Genomic DNA, 17,783 nt, shown 5'->3' with positions numbered 1-17,783 from the left:
CTTTCATTCTCCTTTTGTTAGCCTTGTTCTGAGGTTCTGATACAGGCCCTTCCTAATATTGAGAAGGACTCTGGTTCACTATCCATTCTGCGGTAATACAAGTGACTATTCAGCACACAACAATGTACAATCCCCAATCCTGTTGCATGCAGCCTGTTGCAGTATCAATAATGGGTATTTTACTTCCAATCTACTAAATACAGTATTTGACAAATATTTGCGTTGTTGGGGATTTTCTCTCAGACCCCCTATAATTGCCTGCAATGCAGTACAAATGACCAGAAAAGCCTCACATGTATATAGTGCTCTTCCATTTCTGATCCCTGGTGCATTTCTAGACAAAAGATTAAGGCCACATTTAGGATGTTCTGGAAACTTGGCATAAAACTAAAGCTTCGACTAACATGATCGGGGAACAACAAATTGGAATAAAAAAATTTTAAAGATACCTTTTTAGAAAAATTGCAAAAAATGGCTGGTGCAAAGTAAAAAATGCATTTATTTTTTAAAAGCACCTTTGCTCACTATACAAACAGTGGTAGTGCTGTAAACCATCAAATTAAGCCTCATATACCCATACTGCTTTTGTACTTATGACCTCTCTAGGATTTCCTGTTCTTAAAATCAGGAAATGTGGCATATAAGAGAGCTCACTTTCCATATTGGCATAAGCTCATCCTAAGGTTAAAGTACCCTAGGGGGTCTGAAAAGTAGTAAAAAAAAAAAAAAGTTTTATAAAATGTAAATTTTAAAAAACTGTATAAAATAAACAGTAAGACATTAACATGTTAGGTATTGCCGTGTCCCAAACTGTCCGATCTATCAAAATATAATAATGATTTTTTTTTCCGGCGTTTAACTCTGCAACGGAAAATGGCACCCAAATTTGAAAATGACACTTTTTTTGGAATTGTGAAGTTATTTTTCATCCAGAAGATAGCAAAATTAAGATTTTTTTATTTTTTTTTTTTTTTTTTTTTGTACAGGTTTAATGTTTGTAAATGCTGGAGTGTATACCAAATACTGGAGTGCCTGGATGTTTTATCCATAAGTAACCTGTGTCACAATAAGTTGTAACGTTCTTGGTAAGCAGAGTCCATTAGACTCCGCATTTTCAAGCAGTAAAAAAAAGCCTCTAAAAAAGACCGAGGCCAAAGCGTTCTTAACCATCAATCATAGCCTACAATTAAAGACCACAAATTTGCTGTATAACAATGTATATTACGTTATTAATACAATATCATATGTAATCATTATCAAATATAAAGAACAGACAACTCATAAAGGACAAAATCCCAGCTTAAAAAACCACGAATTTCTGTTTTGTAAGCAATTAAAGGGATTGTCCAAGAGTTTAAAAAGTGGGGGGGCTTTTGATGATAAACCTGTACTCGCCGCCTCCATTATTCCTGATGTCCCACGCCGTGGTGCGACTGATCCATCCGTGCCCCGAAGGAGGAGGTGACTACGCGTTTAATTTTTTTTTTTAAAGCCTAATTCGCCTAATTCTGGGATTGTCTTATGAATTGTGTGGTCTTTATATTTGATTGCATATCATATCTCGTATTAACAAAGTGATACACATTTGTATACTTTGAATATGTTTTTGCATTCTTTGTTTGTATGTTATAATGTTCAAGCAGTAGTTGGAAATATGCAAATATGTTTTCCAAAGTGGGAAAAGGAAAACTTTGCCTCACATCTACCATAACACCTAACCACTGTACAGAATTGATGTTTTTCTACTCCTGCCCTCAAAAAAAAAGTTCATAAACTCTCAACAATAGGGGATACCAACCCCATAATGGTAACACTGGAAGAAGCATCTCATCCCGCAAAACCCCAATAATGAAGTAACTAAAATTTTATAGCCTACAAAAGGAGCCAATGAGAACTAAAATCCTGGCATCTGCAGGTCCCTCCTTCCCTCCTGCGCCTCGCTGTGCGCCCATAAAACAAGTAACGGCCACATGTAGGCGGTCTCTGTACTCAAGAGAAATTACATAACAAATGGTAAGATGGGTTTTCTCTTTTTATCTTTTGGAAATGTGTAAATTTTAGGGCTAAGTGATCGTATAACCGTCTAAATTTGACCATTCTAAATATCGCCTCCATTTTGATTCGATTAGTATGAAGATAAATATGTAAAATTTAATTCAAAACAGTATTTATCCCCAAAATACTCAATTCTGAAAATACGTAAAATCGATATTTGATTTGTAAGCCATGTGACATCAAAATAAAGTAAATGTAAAGTAGACATATGGGAAATGTTATTCAGCAACTTATTAAATGGTAAATCTATCTGCCTGAAAATGCAATAATTTCAAAAATGGCAAATTTTTCAAAGAATTCATCATTTTTTTTTTTTTTTTTTGTAAATAAATGCAAATTTTAAGTACAACATGTGAGGAAAAACAATCTCAGAATTGTTTTGCTAAGTAACAGTGTTCAAAAATTATAACCATACAAAGCGACGTCAGAATTCAAAAACTGTATCCTAGCCAAACCAGTTGGTAACCTCTTTTGGAATAGATATACTGGTTATCCCACATTATGTCACAAGACTTAATTATGAAATTCATTATTGATGCTGAGGGGGCTGTCTTCAAAATAGCTTTGAGGCAAAAATTTCAATTTCATCCTGGTTTTTGCATATTACCCAGAATCCCCAGCTGAGCACATAAGGTCTTTCAAGTCTCTGTATGGCAAACTTGCCATAAGCAGAGTAGAATTTTTTTTTTCCCTGACCAGCTGTAGTTGGTGACCGTACAATTAGAAAACTACAAAAACTGAAGGCTTATGTAGAAGGCTTGGCAGGAGAGTCTGCTCTTGCCGCTGCCTGACTGCAGCTGTGTGGTCATGTTTTTCTTGCTCACGGGGCTTAGTGGGGCCTAAAAGACCGTCTGTAGGTTACTAATAGTAATAGGGCTCCCAGAATCATAACAGTCCCATAACATAACAGCCCAGTCTGACATTATATTAGAAAGAAAATTCACTTAAATGGTCTTAAATCTTTATTCATAAAATAACTTTTCTACATTTTCCATTAGTGAACATTTACTTAAGAATTTGAATCTATTTTCAATCGGTTTAAGTATTACAGCCTAAATCCTTCATGTTTTCGGCAAATGTCTCCAGCAGATGATTATCTTTTGGCCAAACGAATATGACTGTTTCAGTGCTAAACATGTAACTCGCCCTGCAAAGTAAAAAAGGACATCTGAATTATAATATAAAAGGTAAATAGCTTAACCTCTTTGTGATCAAGGGTCATTGGTGCCTGAATGTATAAATCAATGTTTGCAGTTCTGCTCTTCTTTAAATGACAATATATTTGGAACAGCTTTACATATTGTTACAATTTTTTTTAATGAAGTGAGACTTTAAATAATAAAGAATAATTTTCTTAACATTTCTTGTAAAGAATAAGAAAAAACTAAAATAATTTTTTTAAATGATTTTTTTTTTCCCATAAATCTTTTTTATTATTATACAATTGTATAGACCTTTACCAAAATATTATATAAATATGTACTGGCAATCAAAAAGCTATATTCTCAGAGTCTGATTAAATTTTGACGTGGTTGGCGACCTGAAAATCCAGCTCAGGTTTAGCTACATGTAGCCACACTCCCTGGCTAAAGGAGAGGTTCTGCAACTGATAATTCAGCAACATAGGTCATGTTGGGTTTTTCTTTCCCAATGGTAGAAGGAAAAGAAAAAGTCAGTAGTTGCTCCTTATTGAATTGAATTAAAGGCCAATTTTTTTGAACAGGTAGAACCTGCTAAATAATGCAGAGTGAACATTTCCTATCTTGAATTCTTATATTAAAAATAATTGCAGAATAATTTGATATTTTCATTGCTATGATTTCGGGGATCGTGGATGCCCCAAAAAAACGGGGTTTTATTATTTTTGTTTTGTCGTTTGTATGTATTAATAATGTATTTTATTTTTCATGTATGTGGCAATACCAATTAGTTAGACTTTTTAGTTTTTTGAAACAAGCATTATTATTTTTTTAATTACATTTTTTAAACATTTTCAAAAGTTTTTATTTTAGTATGTTATAATACAGTTTATTATTCTTGTCATTGTTATACTGAGTGGTGGCCTAGTTGGCCTAACTATTGGCTGGGTGTCATAGGCTTTCATAGAACTCGTAGGCATCCTGCCATTACATGATGGAGGCCAGTTGAACCGTCAAACCCCATAGATTCCAAAGGGGTTAGCAGCAATTATCAGATTCTTAAAAAAAAAGGTGATGTCTACAAATTTTACTTTGGTCTGATTTCTTTTATGAACAAAATAAGCCATATACACTTTGGAATGTTATGATACTTACGTTGCTGAAATTTCCCATACGTTAGAGTAGTGATTCATTATTAGATACTCCATGTTGATTTTCAGTTGAAGTGACTCGCTACAAGCCATGTGATTAAGGAACTGTCTTTGATGGCCTGTGGTGGAGGATTTAATGTCGGCTCCTGCACAACAATGAACATTTTTCAACAAAGCCACATGGTTTTCTCCATCCGAAAAAATGCCAGGAGCTTAGTGTGCTTGGAATGCAAGCTATATTTTTATGCAAGACCCTTTTAACACTCTTAATTTGTGGGTACGATATAATGCGTCATCTCTTGTGTCCACCAGGTAGAATACGGTATTCCACCTGGTGGAGAGAGGTTCAGAGATTGGACGCCATTCGGACAGAATGTAGAAGCTAAGAAATATAGGCTATTTGTTGTGAACTTGATTCTGGTTATTTTCCCCAACTGTGTTCTTTTAAGTGAGGGACAATGCGATATTTCAGAAAGGCTGGTAGATTATGAATGGCAGTTTACTATTTTTTTGTCTTTGAGATTTTCCGACAATATCAATTATAATATACATATGCGACCATGCATGTACATTGTATGACCTAACAGGGTCTGATAATTAAATGCATGGCATATAATTCTGCATTTCTCAATCACCACAGTATATTCTTGTGGTCCATGGGTAGAGGAATTGTAAAAGTTCTTAGGTTATGTTTTAAATGGTTATTGTTGTGAGATAAACCCATTACATGGAATAAGACTTAAAAAATCACAACAGGTCTGTTGTATATGATATTTATGATCTAGGGAACATGAACACTGAGGTGGGTGGGTTAATATTTTTTGCAACGAGAATAGATAGGATTTAAAAAATGTTTTTTTATATATTCACATAAAGATGTATTAAAACATTAATTTTCTTCTAGCTTTACACAGAGAATAAAACATTTTTATTTACCTTCTTTGATTACATCCATGATGGTGAAATTGTAGTAGTCATAGTTGGCATTTCTGCTTGAGTGTGTCAGTTTGGCCTTTACAACTAAACAAAAACATAAACACATTGTAAGTAATATACATACTGGAGTATAAGCCGAGGCACCTAAATTTACCACCAAAAACTAGGAAAAGCTATTGACTCGAGTATAAGCCTAGTGTGGTAAATGCATTGGTCACAGCATCCCCAGTAGTGTATAGTGTATCCCCAGTAGTATAATACCTACTGTGGGAGTTTATCCACACCAAAGGTATATCAAAAGAGTAATACAAATGCATATGTAAAGAGAACTTTTTGTGAAATCAAGCGAGTCAGGTTGTCCTCACCCATGGTGCAGCTGAGCCCCACGCTGACCCCCACAGTAGGTATTTGGTGTCCATTTCCCATGTGTGTGTACATGATATTTTTATGTTGTCACTAATATCATGATGTATGAACATTGCCACTGTGTAAAACATTACATACAATATTAACCCACGTTGTCTAGTGCCGGGGTATATCTCCCCTGGGCACAGGTTTCTATTAACTCGTATGTACCTGTTGTCATGGTTTTTAAAAATGGTTAGTTTACAATAAAACTATTAATATTAGATTATATTTCTCTTTGTGGAACTCTCTTTTGGTTTAAATCATACAGAGTGCACAGAGAGTCATCACACAGCAATAAAGGAACCATCAGGGATGGTGAATCAATTGGTGGGCATTTAGGGATTATTATTAAGGCATTAATAGCATATGGACAATTTATGTGGAAAACCCCTTTAAGAACTGCCTGTAACAGGTTACATCAGTATTATTTTTATGGTAGTTTCTTCACTATATTTAAAGGGGTATTCCGGGAATATGAACGTCTGATACAAAAACCCATAGTGCTATAAACAAATGAATGTAACAAAACTTAATGTCATTAGTCACAAAACTGAGCTTAAATAGTTTGATTTTATGATTCACAAAATTTTATGGCCTCTCTAAAGTTATCACCAAGATGGCTGACACTGGAAACTACAAGTCCCAAGATCCTTTAGTTCTCAGTAACTCCTCCCTCTTATACTCTGCTCCCAGTGATGATGTAACAGGTTTTCCTGCTCTGTTACCATAGTAATGATGTGTAACTGCCATCACCACAACACTGCCCATACTGGATGCACTGCAACCAACCCACTACAGCCAAATGTAGTGGTGATCACATGACTTGCTCAGGCAGGTGCAGGACATGTGATGTGGACATGTGACCAGCGGCCATCTTCTGTCCTGTGTATGCTCTGCAACGGACCGCGGGGAGGAAATTACCGGACTGATTAAAGGGCCAGTAGCATTTTAATTCTTCATTACAGTCTATGTCACCAGCATTTTCTGCTAAGGGGAGCAACATTTTAAATAACAACTAATTACACATTAGCTTATATTTTAAGGACCCATTTATATATGAATTATGCTGATTCCTGGAATACCCCTTTAAGGATCTAGAGTCTAGTTCCATTATTAGGTCCAGACTAGTAATAGACATAATAGCGATACAGTCATGGCCAAAAGTTTTGAGAATGACACAAATATTATATTTTCACATGATCTGTTGCCCCCTGGTCTTTATTTATGTTTGTCAGATGTTATTATCACATACAGAAATACAAGTGCAATCATATTATGAGTAACAAAAGATTTTATTGACAGTTAGAATGAGTTAATGCAGCAGGTCAATATTTGCAGTGTTGGCCCTTCTTCTTCAGGACCTCTGCAATTCTCCCTGGCAGCTCTCAATCAACTTTTGGACCAAATCTTGACCGATAGCAGTCCATTCTTGCACAATCAATGTTTGCATTTTGTCACAATTTGTTGTTTTTTGTTTGTCCACCCGTCTCTTGATGATTGACCACAAGTTCTCAATGGGATTTAGATCTGGGGAGTTTCCAGGCCATGGATCCAAAATCTCTATGTTTTGTTCCCTGAGCCATTTAGTTATCACCTTTGCTTTATGGCAAAGTTCTCCATCATGCTGGAAAAGGCATTGTTGATCACCAAACTGCTCTTGGACAGTTGGGAGAAGTTGCTCTTGGAGGACATTCTGGTACCATTCTTTGTTCATGGATGCGTTTTTAGGAAAGACTGTGAGAGGGCCGATTCCCTTGGCTGAGAAACAACCCCACACATGAATGGTTGCAGGATGCTTTACAGTTGGCATGAGACAAGGTATCGCTCACTTTGTCTTCTCCGAACAAGCTGTTTTCCAGATGTTCCAAACAATCGGAAAGGGGATTCATCAGAGAAAATTACTTTACCCCAGTCCTCAGCCATCCACTCCCTGTACCTTTTGCAGAATATCAGTCTGTCCCTGATGTTTTTTTTCTGGAGAGACGTGGCTGCCCTCCTTGACACCAGGCCTTGCTCCGAGAGTCTCCGCCTCGCAGTGCATGCAGATGCCCTCACACCTGCCTGCTGCCATTCCTGAGCAAGCTCTTCACTGCTGGTAGGCCGATCCCGAAGCTGAAACACTTTTAAGAGACAGTCCTGGTGCTTGCTGGCCCTTCTTGTGCGCGCTGGAGCCTTTTTGGCAACAATGGAACCTCCCTCCTTGAATTCCTTCATGATGCGATAGATTGTTGACTGAGGTGCAATCTTTCTAGCTGCAATACTCTTCCCTGTTTTATGCCAGTTTTGTGCAGTGCAGTGATGACTGCACATGTTTCTTTAGAGATAACCATGGTTAACAGAAGAGAAACAATGATGCCAAGCACCAGCCTCCTTTTAAAGTGTCCAGTGGTGTGATTCTTACTTAATCATGACAGATTGATCTCCAGCCCTGTCCTCATCAACACCCACACCTGTGTTAATGGAGCAATCACTGAAACAATGTTAGCTGCTCCTTTTAAGGCAGGCCTGCAATGAAGTTGAAATGTGTTTTTCGGGAAAAAGTTATTTTACTAGGCAAATATTGACTTTGCTGTTAAGCTGATCACTCTTTATAACATTCTGGAGTATATGCCAATTGCCATTATAAAACCTGATGCAGTAGACTTTGTAAAAATTAACATTTGTATCATTCGCAAAACTTTTGGCCATGACTTTTGTTTAATTGTTTACTGTAGAAGCTAAAATGTTGTGCTTAACTTACAAGTTTCCTACCATAGTGGGCCCTGTTGCCAAATGCCAGGCTAAAGTGACAGTGGAACAGAAAACTACAATGCATTGCTGAATCACATTACAGACCTCAATAATGTTAGTCAGACCCTGATTAATTATTTTGGGGTATTTTGGGACATAAGTATGTAATTTTCCTGAAAACACTGAAGATGAATCAGTTATACTGTATGTATCAACACAGATACTCATGATGAGAGCATAGCTCTGCACTAGTCCCATCATGCATGTAATATTGTGTTTGGTTTTGGGCACCAGTGTATAAAAAGGATATAGGGGTTATTCAGCTTAGAAAAAAGACAGCTTAGGGTTGACCTCATTGCATATATAAATATCTGAATGGGTGGTACAAGGATCTGTCCAAAGGGAGCCAAGGGGGCACCCTCTACACATAGAGGAGAGGCAGCAATGAGACTATGGAACTCTCTGCCAAAGTAGGTTGTTAGGGTTGATACTCTATATAGTGTTATTCAATGGGCCTGGGTGCTTTTCTTGAGAACAAAATTTATTTATTTGTATTGTCAACAAATAATGACTCATGGTTTTGTTAATCGTTTATTAATGTATTTCTTAATAAAACCAGTTAAAAAAATCACATGAGAACAAAACATTTTGTTAATTGGATGTTGATCAATGTACTTGGGATCTTGGGGGAATTTTTCCCTAAATGGGACAATTGGTATCAGCCTCATATGGTTTATTTTACCTTCCTCTAGATCAACACTATGACTTATAGGTTGTAGGTTTATAGGTTATATAGAAAGTCCTCAATCTGTAATCTTTGCAAAGAAAACCAGATAAAGATATTGATGACCTGGTTTCAAACTCCGGAATTGCTTCATAAATTTAACCCAGCCCTCCCAAATATCTGCTGACAATGCGGTTTGGGAAATGGCTCCTTATTCCACGACTATTGGGACTGCCCAATTATTCAGCCATAATGGGAGGTTAGGAGGCTGACTACGTCATTGCTCCATGGAGATATCCCTCTCGAACCAGCTATATACCTCCTAAATTTGCTCCCAAACACAATTAGAGGAACTGGCGCCAAGCTGCCCCTTCACATGTTAACAGACACTAAGTCTTATTGCCCTGCATTGGAAATGTCCATTACCACCTTCCCCTATGGACCTGTACCACTGCATGAAAGACCTGAGGACAGTGGAAAACTTCACGGCAGCAATTAGAAATCAGATGGAAAAGTTTGACTTCATATGGGCGGGATGGTATTCATATTGCAAAGGACTTTTCTCCAAAAGGAATAAAACACGATAAATAAGTAAAATGGCACATGTGTCGAATATAGAAAGGTAAGGAGGGTCACATGATTATGGTTATCATTTCAACATATAGAACAACCCTTTCTCCCAATGTTATCTACGTTGTTTAACAACAGGGGTTCTGGTCTCAAACTCTGTTTCTAAAGGACCTGGAGTCCCAGCCACATCCAATGGTACTAGTACCATTGCTCTATGATCTTTCATTGAAAAGTTCTAATTTTGGTTCTCTTGGGTTCTAAAATTACAGACACTGGACCCCAGTAGGAGGGACACTAGCACAATCCTAGGGATGAGCAGGCTTGTCTAACATTGCCCTTATTTATCAGGAGCCATGTGTGCTGGGTTGTTGCTTTCTGGAGGGGAGATTCATGCTGACCGCACACAGAAGGAACCTCACTCATTTCCAGCACGTGGTAAATAGCTTTCCTTTGTTCATCTTTAAACCTGTATATATTTTACTAAAGTGCCCTAGGGGGTGCCAATCATCCCAGTACCAAAAAAAAACTACACTTATACTCAAGTCACAACTTTGTGCCATTTCTGGATAATTGGTGCATATATGTTGCTAGCTTTATCAAAATGCATTATAGTTGCAGTGCTGATGATTTCTATAGTTGTACAATTTGTGCATATACTATTGTGTCTATCCACATGTGTATGTGCTTACAGCCTAGGGAGAGTGGAGCAGAAAGATGAGTATACAGAGAGGAAAGAAGTAGATGCACTATACAATTGAGTTTTATTACCTCACAGTGCTAGACTAAGGGTGCGGTCACACGTTGCAGTTAAAACTGCATCGCAATTAGTTTTGAGGTGGTAGGTGCAGTTTTGTCAATTTCACAGGTGTGAGACATGAACTGAATGGGTGAATTTGATTTTGAAGAAGAAAACTGTTCAACAAATTTCATTAACCTGTTGATTTGATATCTTTCACTTGTTAAAATAAGTAATACCACATAAAACCAACCCAAAACTAATTGCGATGCAGTTTTAACTGCAACGTGTGACCGCACCCTGACAAGCAATGGCAATAATTATTAAACTATCGGCTCTTTTGCAAGACGATTATCTTCTTGCTGAACACCTTTAATTTAGTTAGTTGATAAATAAAAGGGATTTCCTATATATGAACACTTACCAAAGTCAACTCCTACTTTGCATGCCCTTTCTTTTAAGTCTTCGGCAGTCATTTTCCCTATACATGTACACTTTTCTAAATATGAAAGAGATCATAAAGATATTAGAAACTGTTAAAAATACAGTATATATAGTATTTATAAAGGATTTCCCTAGAACACTACTATAGTTAAATGTGTAGAATTTTATACTTTGCAGGTTTTTTTGCCAGTTGCCAGCACTGCTATACACACACACAAACACATTCAGCATTGCTATACACACACAAATGCATTCAGCACTGATATACACACATGGACACATTCAGCGCTGCCTTACACACACACAAACACATTCAGCATTACTATACACACACATGAACATATTCTGCATTACTATACAAACACACTCAGCACTCCTATTACACACAGAGCAATACACTGAGCAAACTGAGCATTACTATTATAAACATAGCAACACACTCAACACTGCTATACAAGCAAACAAACACTAAGTACTGCTATACACACAAACTTCATCTTACCCAGTTCCACTCGGCAGTATGAGACTGGGACTGGGTAAGATGGTTTTGACATCAATTCACTGGCATCACAGTTCCTATAGAAACACTTGTGATGCAGGGAGAGGGAGGGATCAGTGCAGTAGCATTCTCTCTCTTAGATTTGGGGGGGAATGCTTTATCATTACTTCACCTGATCTCCAGGACAGTGGTCAGGAGGGATTGACAAAGTTTTTTCTTTCTGAAAATTGTGGCGTACAGTCCAAAAATACAGTAAATTGGGCTGTTGGACTAAATGTATGATGATCATGACTTGAAAACTGCATATATTGCAAAATTTTCACTAAATTTACAATTTTTTTAAACAAATAAATACGAAACATATCAACCTCCACCATAATCACTTTTCTATAGTTAGAACCAAATATAGTGACATTTAGCAGATTTTAAAAATCGGGCTTTATTCTCATGCGCTTAGACCTGAATGGGTTAAATATATGGAGCCATGTGTGCTGGGTTGTTGCTTTCTGGAGAAGAAATTGAGACTTACCATTGCACACAGAGGGGACCTGTAAACTGGCCCAGCACACTGTAACTAGTTTTCTTTTGTTCATCTGTAAACCTGTTTGGTTCGGTTTACTGATCAAGAACCCCACTTGTGCCGACACATAATATTAATCTGGCCTGTTTCCCTCTCCATATCAGATCACTTAAAACTCCTTCTATACTAAATGGTAAAACTACCATCTTGACAAGGCTCATACTATCAGCTCTGGAGAAGAGCATGTTGTTTCTTCCTCTTTTAGTATTTTATTTCTGCCTGGTATCTATTTCTCTACATTATAAAGAATTTATAAGAATTTAGCACCCGGGACACAGTACTAGTAGAATCTTGTATAGTACATAAAACGTAATCGGCCTCTCACCTTAATGCCAAGTGGTTCAACCACAAAGCAAAAGCAAGCAGGTAGAGGGGACATTCTTGCTGCTTTCCCCTTAAAAGGGTGGAAACCAGAACTACTCCCATCTATAGATCTATATTGAACCTACGTGCATTTAATCAATTCTTGACTCAATACTAATCTGTGCAATACCGCCCATAGGTACAGCCACTTCACCCTATCAAATGTGTTTATAGCATCTAATAGAAGGATGAAGAAGTCAGCACAATCCCACATCTGTAGATCTGTAAAGAGTCTATGCTGGTTCTGAGCAGAACCCCTTCCTGGTCAGAGTGCACAAGAGAGGTGATAACTTTTTTCAACCTATTTACTAAGATCTTTGCATTTATTTTTACATCCCTATTCAATAATGATAAGAGCCCAAATCAGTCAAATATTTTCCCTTTTTAGGAATTAATATTTGTATTGCCTCCTCCATTGCATTTGTAATTGGGCCTTAGTTACTAACCGCTCTCAACACCCCAAACAGAAAGGGCAACAGTACCTCATCATATTTCCTGTAATTTAGTAAAGTTGATGAATAAAGGGGATTGTCCATTTATGAACACTTACCAAAGTTAACTCCTACTCTGCATGCCTTTTCTTTTAAGTCTTCGGCGGTCATGTTCCCTAGGCATGCACAGTTTTCTAAATATGAAAGAGAAGATAAAGATATTCATTAGAGAAACTGTTAAAATGCAGTATATGTAGTATTTATTGAGAAGATTTCCCTAGAACATTGCCATAGTTAAATGTGTAAAACAATAAAAGTTAAAGATTTTGTTAACATAAACAAAGTTTGCAGGGTTGTGAAGTTTTTCTCCAACCATCTTTGATATTGGATGAAACTGTCAATGCAGACACCTTCTATAGTGTAATACCCAGCCACCACCTTATTGTAGCCGAGGTTATCTTTTATTCGCAACCAATCAAGACAAGATTGTCACCATTAAGATGGACATGGGAAATCTTGAACACTTAAACACTATGGTTTATTATTTATTTTTGAAAAAAGAAAAATTTTTATTTAAATAGCCTACAAATTTAAATGTGGTTATGTTTGTGGGAAATCCACTTTAAAAATGCTTTATATTGATACTGGTTATGACCTGTCCAGTAAAATGTATAAACTATGGGCACTTAGGATGGTAAAGACTGGGCTATCTCTAGGTCGGTGGGAAAGGGAAGCTGACGCCCCAGTGGGCCTACTCATTGAGAATGGGAAGTTATGTCTGTAACTTAAGGCAGCTTTTAACATTGAGATTCTGAATAGCTGCTCACAGTAAGTAACATAATATGAAGCTGGTCTCCTAAACAGCTGTCAATCTCATTGTCATAGAACTTGTGGCATAGATACCACTAAAGTAGCCTCCATTGCTTTAGTTGGATAGCTAAGGCCCTGATGCTCTGTGCAGAACTTGATAGTTACAGAGTCATTGCACTAGTCTTTGCTATGAGCTTAAGGCTACATTCACACAAACGTGTGATTTCTCCAGCCCTGTATTTCTGTGCTGTATGAGTCTGTATGAATCTGTATATATGTGATGTTTTTAATCCGAGCACATAAGGCTCTATATTTTTATACGGCTCAAAAATGGTTCGTTGCACAATACTGCCATTCAATAGAAGTCTGTATTGCCCGTTAAAAAGAATAAAAGAAAGTGGACAACCCCTTTAAGCAATAACATGTAGAAATCTTCATTTAAATATTTTAAATATTTATATATTTACCTGTGGCACACTTGCACAAAGACCCTTTGCAGATTTTCCTTAAATGGCCACTCTCATTAGGAAGATTATAAAACGTACTGCATTTTTTATCTGTATACAGAATTTAGAATACAAACATAGAAAAAATGAATATTCTTTGAATATTTTTCATAACTGAGTTTGGAATTCTATGAATTATATTATAAGAATTATAATATTATATAGAAGACTATTACATCTGCTATTTATCTGCCACATCTGCTATTTAAAATGTGGCTTAACATATTTAAGCCACATTTTAAGTCGAACTTTGATAACAATCTGTAGGAAAAGTGACAAATGAACTTTGTCAAAAGAGAGAGAGTTCTGGGTTACAAGATTTAATGTTATATCTCTTTTCCGAGAGCAAGTCGGTAACCAAGCGAGTGCAGACACCAACACTTCATGGCCACCCCAGAGCCTTAACACCTCTTCAGGCACATCTATGGAGCAAGGGGATTAAAGGATGAAAGGAAATAGGTGTGCCTCTTTCCCTCCAAAAACACACAATGGGAAATCATAGTTGTCCCATAAGTTAGACAAAACTCATGATTATGAGTCCTCAGAAGATGGTTAAAGGATTGGGATACACCTGATTTTAAGCCTAGCCACACTATGTTTGGTATGGGGGGAGAGGTAGTGAGTCACCCTCGTGATTGCAAGCAATGGCAGGGTTGTGCCATCTTGCAATCAAAAGTTATGGGGTTTTAATCAAAATCAGATGCAGAGGGTACCTTTCTGGAGGGAGGCGGAAACGTGGACCTCCACTGTCAGTGACATCACATTCAGGAGGTAGGGGTCAAAATCCCACTGGGTTTAAATTAGTGAATTCAAGAGAACCCCTTTATTTGTCTTTTGGGGAATTCATTGTAAATGGATAGGTTGCCTGGAACTTCTGCTGAACTCTAACGGCACGTATAACGGAAGCTAGTCCAGTATTAAAGTTATTCGTTTTTATTACCTTTTATTTTTGAAACTGTTCGTATATTGTTTGTAACCTTTTTTTATCTGACAAGCTTGTTTTCATGAATGTATTGTACCTTCAAATATATTTAAATGTTAACCTTACAGAATGACCTAGTATTTAGTAATTGCATGTTTGGTGCAAATTACCGTTGTGCATTGCCTGTGTGGATGAGGTGCCCATGGCCTTCTTACTATAAGTAGTTTGTGGGTGGTGGCAGTGATTGAATTTGAGAGGGGGGGGGGGTTCATCACACTTAGGCCCCTTTCACACTTTCGTTTTTTGCGTGTGTTCTGCGCATGCTTTTGACGTGCAGAACTTGCATTGCACTCTGACCCATTGTAATCAACAGGCTTTTTTAGACTTGCATTTTTTTTCACACACACACATGCACGTTTTTTTAAACGCATGTTTAAATCTCAGCATGCTCTACTTTTGCAAGTTACGCGCGTGAAAAATGCACCATACAAGTCTATGGCAATGCATCAAAAATGCATTGCACTCTGAGACACATGCAAGTCCAATGCAAGTGCAATTTTGCAAAAACTGCATTATTTTTGCATCAATTGCCATAGAAAAGAGAGACCTAAGTCCCGAGTCCTTTCACCACGCGTTATCTGTGCATTGAAAATGCATTAAAAACGCCAGACACTGAACAAACTCTGACTGAAAACTGATTGAACTTTGATGAAAAACATCAGTTTTTCCCTGACCAAACCCTGATTGCACCCTGATCAGACTCTGACAATGCAAGTTTGGAAGGGGCCTTAGTGCTTTAGAAACTCATATTACAGCATCTTAAAGAAAAAAACACCCCACTAGGGCAGTGATGGCGAACCTGTTAGCGGCTGAGTGCCCAAAAAGACACCCAAAACCCCCCTTATTTATCACCAACCAAAAATTAAAGCAGTAACTTACTGCTCTCTGTTCTTCAACAATCATATTGGCCTCCTGAGGACAGCAACACAGTAGAAAGATGGAAAATTTTTATAATTTTAGCTTCTTTCCAGTGTCCCTCTGTAGAGGTCCTCCAAAGATAATTCGGCCCTATCTATAAATTCTCCCTCTTCCTACAGTCCCAAGTAGCGAAGTAAGTATCAAAATATGACTGAAAGCAGCATCTTTTAAGTTGCTTAGAACTGTAGGAAGATTCTTTGAGTCTTGTCTGGTGTGCTGATGCAATGGCCCGGGTGCCCAAAGAAAGGGCTCTGAGTGCCACCTCTGGCACCCGTGCCATAGGTTCGCCACCACTGAACTAGGGGAAAGGAAAAGAGCAATGAATATGTTTTGTCTGAAACAAATGTGCCGAGTGAATTTTTCCTGATCAGTAAAAGAAAGTTTTAGTTTTGGATGTGTGAAGATAATATGTGTGAAGCATAATTATATGCCAGTTTTTTTGTTGTGTAGATTAAAGGACATCTACTACCAGAATCAAGGACTGCATGCAAATAAGCTTGAGGGGCTCCAGGCTCCATAGGTGTTCATGGAGCATGGACCACCAAACTCATTTGCATACCGTCTTTCTTCTTGGTGGTAGATGTCCTTTAAATACACTTGAATAAAACTGTAATGAAGACTTATTGTTAAAGTGGTATTTACATCATGAGAACAGGGATTGTCTGACCCCTGTCTAGATATAACAGTGATTGTAAAGGTGCACAAAGGTTTAACTGCCATCTATTGGGCATTTTATTGCAAAGCCAGAAAGTATCTATAGCTGGGTGAAAAACATTTTAAAACCTTAGGTGAAGGTCTAAGACACTACCGACATCCTCCGTAAACTTTCTAACCTGGGTCCACTACCAAATGGCACAATATTGGCAACTATGGATGTTGAATCTCTCTACTCCAACATCTCAAATGAAGATGGTATAGCTGCTTGTAAATGCTTTCTCCATAAGAACAACATGGCCACAGAACTTGTCCTAAAGCTTATCAGGTTTGTATTACATCACAATTATTTCTCCTTTGGTGAGGACATTTACTTGCAGTGTATGGGAAGGGCCGTGGGGAGCAGAATGTCACCACAGTATGCCAACCTGTTCATGGCCAAACTAGAGGAGGAGTTTCTAACAACCCGCACCTCTAGTATACTTCTGCTACATTAATGACCTGCTTATTATCTGGTCAGGATCTGAAGATGAACTGTTGTCTTTCCTCAGAAGTTTTAACAAATTCCATCCTACCATACAACTCTCCCTGTACTACTCTAAATCTAAGGTACATTTACTGAACACAACTATATACATTAAGGGCAATATCATACAAACTACAATTTATCAAAAACCCACAGGTCGCCCAGCATACCTAAAGTGGAACAGTTTTCATCCAAAACACTTTAAGAAATCCATTGTCTACAGCCAAGCTCTGAGATACCTTCAGATCTGCTCAGAAAGTGAGGATAGAGAACAACACCTTCTATCACTAAGAAGAACATTCTTACAACAGGGGTATCACCCCCTAGTTATAGATACACAGATCCACAGAGCTACAAGTATTCCAAGGAGCAGCCTTCTGGAATACCAACAGAAAGACAACAAATGCAGAGTGCCCCTAGTGGTCATGTATAACCCCCATATGAAAATTTTGAAGAAAATTTCAGCCGATCTCCAAGCCATTCTTCATAAGGACAACAGGCTAAATGATATATTCCTGGACCTACCCCTCCTTGCCTACAAACAGCCACCAAATATGAGGAATCTCCTGGTAAGAAGTGCCCTCTCACAACCAACACTGACGGGCACTTTTTCCTGCAACA

The 17,783-nt window shown here is 37.7% G+C and overlaps 1 protein-coding gene across 2 annotated transcripts in view; it reads right to left on the bottom strand.

Annotated features, from left to right (window-relative positions):
* Positions 1-3,011: 3,011 nt before the first annotated feature.
* The window catches only part of LOC140070990 (complement C3-like), a 101,866-nt gene continuing 87,094 nt past the window's right edge, over positions 3,012-17,783 (bottom strand). For both annotated transcript variants that reach the window (XM_072118174.1, XM_072118182.1), the window contains 6 exons: positions 14,044-14,133; positions 12,886-12,960; positions 10,874-10,948; positions 5,282-5,365; positions 4,350-4,491; positions 3,012-3,202 (listed from right to left, as the gene is read on the bottom strand). In XM_072118174.1, the coding sequence (XP_071974275.1) occupies positions 3,094-3,202; positions 4,350-4,491; positions 5,282-5,365; positions 10,874-10,948; positions 12,886-12,960; positions 14,044-14,133 (575 nt within the window). In that variant the 3' untranslated portion in view covers positions 3,012-3,093. The remainder of the gene's footprint in view (positions 3,203-4,349; positions 4,492-5,281; positions 5,366-10,873; positions 10,949-12,885; positions 12,961-14,043; positions 14,134-17,783) is intronic.

This window comes from Engystomops pustulosus, chromosome 1 (assembly GCF_040894005.1).
Source record: "Engystomops pustulosus chromosome 1, aEngPut4.maternal, whole genome shotgun sequence".
NCBI classification, from domain to species: Eukaryota; Metazoa; Chordata; class Amphibia; order Anura; family Leptodactylidae; genus Engystomops; species Engystomops pustulosus.
The sequence above is the reverse complement of the archived record's forward strand: the minus strand, read 5'-3'. Positions and strand labels throughout refer to the sequence as shown.